General features: G+C 40.0%; 1 protein-coding gene across 1 annotated transcript; it reads left to right on the plus strand.

Moving 5' to 3' along the window:
- The first annotated feature begins 7,481 nt into the window (after positions 1 to 7,481).
- On the plus strand, positions 7,482 to 8,429 carry LOC101350683 (olfactory receptor 5B2-like). Its single transcript, XM_012559386.1, has one exon. It carries the CDS (start codon positions 7,482 to 7,484, stop codon positions 8,427 to 8,429), a length of 948 nt encoding a protein of 315 aa, XP_012414840.1.
- Positions 8,430 to 9,213: the final 784 nt, after the last annotated feature.

Genomic DNA, 9,213 nt, shown 5'->3' on the forward strand with positions numbered 1-9,213 from the left:
ATTGGAGTGACAACTCCACCCTTAGAAACACCAGAGGCCATGGCTCCACCCTTTGAAACCCCTGAGGTCATGGCCATACCTTTTGAGGCTGAAGCAACTCCGCTTCTTGTGTCCCTTGTCTCTTCAGCTTCTGCTTCGTATGGCCTCTCGGCCCTCAGGCCTCACACCCGCATCTGCCCTGCTGGGGCAAGTGTTCCAAAGTTCAGTAGCTCCACCGGTATAAGTGCCCGGAGGCACCCCACTCCGCCAGAAAGCCTCAGGCACACAGACACTCAGCTCTCTCGCTCCATGGGTCGGCTCCAGCACCATCTTGCACTGGTCTCCTGGTTCTGCTGTTGTTGGTTCTCTGCCGCTGCTGCTTCTCTGCTGCTGTAGGTTCTCTGCTGCTGCTGGTCCTCTGTCACTGCCGTAGGTCTATTCTTTCACAGTTTTAAAACCACTTCCACATTTTAGGTATCTGTTAGAGCAGCACCCCACTCTCTCAGTTCCAAATTCTGTCTCAGTTATCTAGTGCTGCCATAACAGAAATACCATAAGTGGATGGTTTTATCGAAGAGAAGTTTATTTCCTCACAGTCAAAGTAGGCTAAAAGTCCAAATTCAGGGCATCAGCTCCAGGGGAAGGCGTTTTCTCTCTGTTGGCCTTCTTCTCTTCAGTGTCCCCCCAGACTAGGAGCTTCTCAGCGCAGGGACCCCAGTCCAAAGGACGCGCGCTGCTCCTGGCACTGCTTTCTTGATGGTATGAGGTCCCCTGCAAATAAATTTTAACTGTCTTGCCTTCTGTGTGTTACTCGTTGCTTCCCTTTGACTGAGACAAGCTCCTCTGGTGATGGTCAAGCTGTGAGCACGATAAACAGAATAACAATAATAACAGTTTTCATTTATAGAGTCTCTAGGGTCACTATGGGTCAGAACTGACTCAATGGTAATGGGTTTGGTTTTTTGGTTTTCACTTATATAGCTTCCTAAGTACACTGACACAATTTTTAGCACTTTACGTATCTTAACTTATTTAATTCTCACAACAACTCTATGCATAAGTACTGTTGTTATTCCTATTTTACTTCTGAGGAACTGAGGCTTAATAACATTAAGTAACATTTCCAAGTTCCAGGAAAGTTTGGACAGAGCCAGAATTTAGGCTCTGGAACACTAGCCTTTCGCTAAGACTCACAGTGGGAAATTATCAAAAATAGGAAGAGTTCGAAGAGCAGCCAGAATAATGACATACGTCTGCTGCTTTTGGTCATGGTATAGTCTCTACAGTCCTTTAGTTTTTCTATGAGTCTTAGAGTTGTTCAACTTTGGAAATTAGTGGGAAAATTGAATATGTTATAGATGAAATCTTTTTTTTTAAAATTGTGCGTCAGGTGAAAGTTTACAGAGCAAATTATTTTCTCTTTCAACAATTTATACACAAATTGTTTTGTGACATTGGTTGCAATCCCTTGCACAACCCTGGTTCCTTGCTTCTGTCCATCCATTTCTCCTGTACCTTCCTGCCTTCTCATCTTTGCTTTTGGGCAGGTGTTGCCCACTACAGATGAAATCTTGTTACCCAATCTGCTTTGTCAGCTTAAGCAGCTCACATTTTGAGTTTCCTCTTATTTCTCAGTTTGCTAATTATTAACACATACCCACAATCCCACAACTACTTGGTAGGTCTTTGGAATTAACATACAGTGGCTTCCAAGGTCCCTCAAGGATAAATAATTTCTTTTGGAGATAATGGGCATGCTTTCAGAAATAGATGGAGCCTCTCAGAAAAAAAGCAAGACTTCTTAATTTTTTTTTATAGTTAGTGTTTAATGAAAGTTTACTATGTGCCAGACCCAGTTTTAAGTACTTTATAAATATTAACTTATATGCTCCTCATAACAACTGAATGAAGTTGGCACTACTATTATCTCCAGTTTATAAAGGAGGAAACTGAAACACAGAGGGATTACACGTGTGACCTTTCCGATGTGAGTTTTGGAAGTGTTGTTCTGCGTGCCAATATGACTTACATAATGTCCCAGCCTAGTTCCCATTGCCCCCTCATGATTCTGTCTGATTGCTGCCAAGAAAGTTAATGCAGACTAGTTCTTGACTCTTCTGAAAATGTTCTGTACTATCAAGAAGGAATAACCCAGTGTAATGTGAATACACCAACGTTCTCATTTAATAAAATGAACTAGGTGTCCAAAGACAGCTTAATTGCTTCTTCTCTAGGTGACTAGAGCATGAGACTGTGGTTGTCCTTATGGGTATCTAGTCCCCTGAGAACTTTATGTCTATAAACTCTCTGGTTTCTGGTCCCTGGCCTCTAACACTCCAAAATGATTATTTGGTGTCATTTTAGAGGAGTTAGGCTGTGATCCAAAGGCCCTTTGTTATTTACTGGTTGATCTCATTGCAAAAGGTTATTATCTTGAGTAGCCTTGCTTCCCACTGATATATTATTCTGATACTGCAACAATGACCAGGCATAAAACTCCAAGCTAAAAATGATATTCCTGACGAGTTGATGATCCCTTCTCAGAGGTGTTCAGCACTTTACAAAGTGCATTCAGAGACTTTCTTCTACTTCTTTTCACAGCAGAAGTCCCATGTGACAGGTCGGAGAATATTTTATAATCTCCTCATAAGTTACCTTTCTTTTATATCTCTCTGCCTTCGAAGTTAAGGAAAAGCATTAAGAAAGAACTACAGTATAATCTTTTCTTTCTTTTTTGGGTACCACTTTCAGTGTAAGGATCACAAGTGAAGTGTGTCACCTTCTCCGATGAGCAAGGTAAGTCTCTAGCTCAGTTCTATGGCTTGTCTAGATTGTGATAATAGAAGATGTGCTATGTAAAGGTACAAGGCAACCATTTTTCCCCTGGTTATTCAGAGTTCAGTATCCCAGGTTTTAATACTCTCATGCTTTCATACTGCTCAGCTGTAGTGCAAATATCACAACCACCTCTGCTAAATAGGGAAATAGTGATTCCACTGAAATAATAGAAGATGGATTCCAACACTAGAAAACCTTGGCTGAATCTCAGTAATTCTGCTCATTTTCTTATGAATTGAAAATATTGATTAATTCACTCAACAAATATTTATCAAGAGCCCACTATGTGGTAGGAATTTTCGTAGTTACTCTTAGAGCTCCATCACCCAAGGAGGCAAAGGATCTTCCCTCTTGCAATTTGTACTCCAGTAAGAGAAGGTAGACAATAGGCAGATAAATAAAATTGTTCCTTTGATTTCTAAACTTCCTACTGTCCTCCTTTATAATGATTTCTGTTTTGCTTACCTCACAAAGTTGTTTAGAAGAGCAAGTGAAATAATTACATGAACGTTCCTTGATAATTCTGTTATTGAGGAATTGTTTGCTGCAGAATTTATCAGGTTTGACCAGATGTTGGGCCTGGATTCAACAAATTTGAGGAGGGTATATCATAAAGAGATTATACATTTCGGTGAAATAAGTGGTAAAACCTTAAGTAAATTCCCCTTCAGAAGTCATGCCGTGGAAGACAACATCTCAAAATATACATTTGTTTTATCCTTAAAGCTCAGCCCCAAATCTTCTGTTGTTAATATTTATAAAAATAGCATGTTGGTTTAAACAAATTTGAGTTTATGTTATGGGGTCACCCACATAAGCTTCTTTAGCAATGTGGTTCCAATAATTTTGCTGGGCTTCTTTTGTTTTTTCAGTAATCTTACATAATAACACTGCACGCTAGTCCCTGCGTGGAACAGTTGTTTAAGTGATAGACTGCTAACTGAAAGATTAGAGGTTCAAACCCACCCAAAGACACCTCAGAAAAAAGGCCCAGCAATCTACTTCTGAAAAGTCACAGCCTTGAAAACCCTAGTGCTGTTCTATTCTGCATACATGGGGTCACCATGAGTTAGAACTGATCAACAGCAACTGGTTAATCCTAACCAAGATCAGTTGCCATAGAGTAGACTACTGTTAACTCATTTCCTAAACAGATTTGTCCATAATAACACTACAAATAATAATCACAGCATTTAGTTTAATAATAGAAATACTTTTAATTTCCTGAGTGTTCACTATGCGTTAGGCACTATTCTGAGTGCTTTAAACATATCTACTCATGCAATTCTTCAAATAGCCTTATGAGGTATTATTACCCCTATTTTAAACCGAGGCACAGAAAGGTTAAGTAACTTGCGCAAGGCTACCCAGTTACTCTGGAAAAACTGGGATCTGAATGCTGCCAGGTCATCCCCAGAGACCACGTTGTTTACCACCAGGATATACTGCCTCTCTAAACATTTATGTCTTAGTCATCTAGTGCTACTATACCAGAAATACCACAAGTGGATGGCTTTAACAAAGAAACATTTATTTTCTTCGGGTATAGCAGGCTAGAAGTCCAAATTCAGGGCATCAGCTCCAGGGGAAGGCTTTGTCTCCATTGGCTCTAGGGGAAGGTCTTTCTCATCAATCTTCCCCAGTCGATGAGCTTCTCACTGCAGGGACCCCAGGTCCAAAGGATGCGCTGTGCTCCCAGTGCTACTTTCTTGCTGGTATGAGGTCCCCCTGTCTCTCAGCTCCCTTCTCTCTTTTATATCCCAAAAGAAATTGGCTCAAGACACAATCCAATCTTGTAGACTGAGTCTTGCCTCATTAACATAACTGCTGACTATCCCACCCTCATTAACATCATAGAGGCAGGATTTACAGCACATAGGAAAATCACATCAGATGACAGAATGGTCGTCAATCACACAATACTGGGAATCATGGCCTAGCCAAACTGATATACATATTTTTGGGGGACACAATTCAATCCATGACAACTTACATTGTTTTCAAAGCACTTCTCTTAATTGCTTACAAGTGTCTTGTGACGTAGTAAAAGCAAGAAACACAACACCTACTTTGTTTTTTCAGATGAAGAGATTGAGGCTCAGGGGGACGTTTATGTTGTTTGTCCAAGGGGATAAAACAAGCATGAGCATTTTCCTCCAATATGTGTACTTCCCTCAAGAGAAGGAAGCAAGGCATAGGCTGGGTTGTGCTGCACTTGTTTGAACAGTCATAATTAAGAGATTTTTAGGCTTTTTTAGCCTGTTCTTTAAGGGGACAATTTTATTTGAGGAATGAAAGACCTCCGTTTTTTCTAAGACCTCAGGTGAATCACAACTGCATACATGATAATCTCATACTTCACAGTATTTCACATCTAGAAAGGCAAAGATGGATAATAGTTCTTAGGTAAGACAGACTTGGTATGAATCCCGCTGCTCACTAGGTCCATAAAACTAAAATTTTCTTAAAATTTCTAAGTCTCTGTATCCTCAGAAAATAATTACTTAACATTGTGGCTGCAAAGATTAAAACAGGTAATATTTATAATGCACGTCTCAGACTGCCTGGCACATAGTGAGTGCTCAGTTAATATGAGTACTATCTGGCTCAGGCATGCCAGTGATAAAACTCAAGAGTAATTTACTCTTGGAAGCACCAACTTCCAACCCAAACAAGGAAATAAGCAATAAAAGGTTTTTTTTGTTTTTTTTTTTAAATTTGTAGTGCTTTAGGTGAAAGTTTACAGCACAAATTAGCTTCCCGTTCAAAAATTTATACACAAATTATTTTGTGACGTTGGTTGCAATCCCCACAATGTGTCGTCACTCTTCCCTTTTCTACCCCTGGTTCCCTGTGTCCATTTGTCCAGTTTTCCTGTCTCTTCCTGCCTTCTCAGGCAGGAGTTGCCCATTTGGCTTCATATACTTGATTGAACTAAAAAGCACATTCCTCACATGCGTTATTGTTTCATAGGCCTATCTAATCTTCGACTGAATGGTGGACTTCTGGAGTGGCTTCAATTCTGAGTCAGCAGGGTGTCTGGGGCCATAGTCTTGTGGGTTCCTCCAGTCTCTGTGAGACCAGTAAGTCTGATCTTTTTTAGTGAATTTGAAATTTGCTCTACATTTTTCTCCCACTCTGTCTGGGACTCTCTATTCTGATCCCTGTCAGAGTGATCAGCAATAAAAGTTTTGAAGATAACGGAATATTCATTCAGAATATCTGGAAAGGAGCAGGAACTAATGGATATAGTCATGGCTGGATTAAGGCATGTGAGGGCCTTAAACGCTGATAATTTGTGGAGCTCCCTCCTCTGCTTACTCACACATTCAAATGGGATATATGAGTTATATATATATGTGTGTGTGTGTGTGCGTGTCTTAGCTATTCATGACATACCTTCTTTTTAAATGCAACTATAATATTAGTGATTGAATGTAAAAGTGGCATATGCCTAATACCTCATTTATTAGCATATAGAGTAATATCAAGAGTTGTGTCCTGCAAAACAGACAATAAAAAAACTCACCTGAATCATAAATTAAAACTTTTCATGTTAAATAAATATTAATATTTCCAGGATTTTTGGATGTTTGCTATGCTATTATAATATTAAATTATTATCCATGTTAGTATTATGTTAAATGTATGCTAGATTGCAGTTGTGTGTATGCCAAACATATTATAAAGTTAAAGTTATGAATATTATTGTTTACAAAATTAGGTCATAACTCTGTACATAAATGCTAGACAGTTAAAAAGTAACTTGACTGAATTCATTGCAATGATCGACTTATTTGAGTTCCTTTGATTCTGCATGTCATCTGGGACTGGAGTTCTCATTGGTTTTTTACCAGGAAGTGATATCATGGCAAAGAGCATTGCTGGCCTCCTGGCTGGAGTTGCTGGGTCAGCGGATGTGGATGTAAAAGATGGTTCTTGCAAAATGGATCAGAGACCTGTTATCTATTAATATAATCCGTCCTTGCCCAGTGACCATTCATGTTGGATCCAGTTACATATTGGATGAATGTAGCAAGAGTTAGACTCAACAGCCCACCCCCAAGTCTTGTTTATTAGAGAGAAATACTATACTCCCAAGAAACCCACCAAAATAAGGAGTTTCAATTACACAGGAGGGGACTGTAGGAGACAGATGTCAGTGAAGGTGTTGAACTGGTAGGGGCCTCATAGCTTAAGTAACCTTGTTCGTGGGTGCCCTTTTGATCCTGTGTGAACTTCATTTCTGGCTGGCACATTCTCATGCTCTGGATCTGATATCAGTTTCATTTAGTGCCCTGCCAATTCCCTTCCACATCGGCACTTGCTTTTCTTTGTGTCCTGTCTGCTTTGCATGTATGTGTCTTTGCCTTGGACAACTGGTGCCCCCGTTTTGTTGATGCCCTAAGCACATGCTTAACTTTCTTACTGGGTAATTTTCCCTGGATATAGTTAGTTCTCCTGAAGAATAGAAGATGGAGGTCAAAAGATGCCAGTCTCAGGGTTAGTGGGAACCCTGTGTGTATAAGGGTTATTGGTAATAGGATCATGGATATGCTGTGCTCATGTTATTTGGGTGACGTGAGTGTGCTCCGAGTCATTTTCCTTGCATTAATTCCTTCATTTTAGTTTCCTTGTTTTGACAGGTGAAACACAATTTTCAAATGGAATCCATGGAGAATAGCACTGAGGTGAATGAGTTTAGAGTCTTGGGACTGAATGATACCCCAGAGTTGCAAGTCCTCCTCTTCGTAATGTTCACCTTCATTTACCTCATCCCTCTCATTGGAAATCTTGGAATGATTGTATTGATTCTTTTGGACTCTTGTCTCCACACTCCCATGTATTTCTTCCTCAGTAACCTCTCTCTGGTCGACAGTATTTACTCTTCAGCCATTACTCCCAAGGTGATGGCTGGGTTCCTTACAGGGGACAAGGGCATCTCCTACGGGGGATGTGTTGCTCAGATGTTCTTCTTAGTCGCTTTTGCCAGTGTAGACTGTTTCCCACTTTCTGTCATGGCTTATGTTGGTCATGCAGCAGTGTGTAAGCCCTTACATTATACTACCACCATGACTATCAGTGTGTGTGCTCAAATGGCAATAGGCTGCTATGCCTGGGGCTTTGTTGAATCTGCCATCCACACTGGGTTCACCTTCAGCCTCTCCTTTTGCCATTCCAATGTGGTCTATCACTTTTTCTGTGACATCCCCCCAATCCTGGCTCTCTCCTGCTCTGATATCTACAGGAATGAGATTGTGCTCTTCTTCTTAGCATCTTTCAATGTCTTTTTTGCCCTTTTGGTCATCTTGACTTCTTACCTGTTCATTTTCATTGCTATCCTGAGGATACCCTCCGCAGAGGGTCGGAAGAAAGCCGTCTCCACTTGTGCTTCTCACCGCACTGCTGTGACAGTATTCTATGGAACTGTAATCTACATGTATTTACAACCCAGCTCTAATGATTCTATAGACAATGACCAAATGGCGTCTGTGTTTTACACAATAGTAGTCCCCATGTTGAACCCTATTGTATACAGTCTAAGGAATAAAGAGGTTAGTAATGCTTTCAAGAAAGCCATTGAGAAGGTGAAGACTCTGCTCAGCATATAATTTTCATTAGGGATATTATGCAATCTGTATCAGTTAAGGTTGTAGTTATCTATTGCTATGGAACAAACTACCCTAAAGCTTAAAAACAAAAAATAGCAAACCAGTGGATTCCAACTCATGGTGACCCCGTGTGTGTCAGAGTAGAACTGTGCTCCATAGGGTTTTAATGGCTGATTTTTTGGAATTAGATCCTCAATCCTCTCTCTCGAGGCAATTTTGGGTGGGCTTGAACCTCCAGTTTTTGGTTAGCAACCAAGCACATTAACTGTTTGCATCACCCAAGGACTTAGTGTCTTAAAATAATAAAACTTATTATTTCTCATAATTCTATTGTTAACAGGGTATTTTCTTTGCTGCTTTCACCTGACTTCACTGGGGAACTCTACCAAACATTTACAGAGCAAGTAATCCCAATCCTTCTTAAATTTATCCAAAATTCAACTAACTCTTCCTAACTCATTCTATGAGGCTAGCATTACTCTGATAACAAAGCCAGACAAAGACACCACAAGAAAACTACAGACCAATATCCCTTACGAACACAGATGCAAAAATCCTCCACAAAATACTAGCAAACCAAATCCACAGCTATTAATAGGAGAAAACAATCCTTCCAACCATAGTTGCTAGAACAGTTGAGTCTCCACATTCAAGAAAATGAACCTTGAGTCATAACTCAGACTCTATGAAAATTAACTTAAAATACCCCATAGACGTAAGTGTAAAACTAAAATTACACATTTTTGAGAATACATTGTAGAAAAGCTTAGTGACGTCAGGTTAG

Source organism: Trichechus manatus, unplaced genomic scaffold (genome assembly GCF_000243295.1).
Source record: "Trichechus manatus latirostris isolate Lorelei unplaced genomic scaffold, TriManLat1.0 scaffold00240, whole genome shotgun sequence".
In the NCBI taxonomy this organism is placed as follows: domain Eukaryota; kingdom Metazoa; phylum Chordata; class Mammalia; order Sirenia; family Trichechidae; genus Trichechus; species Trichechus manatus.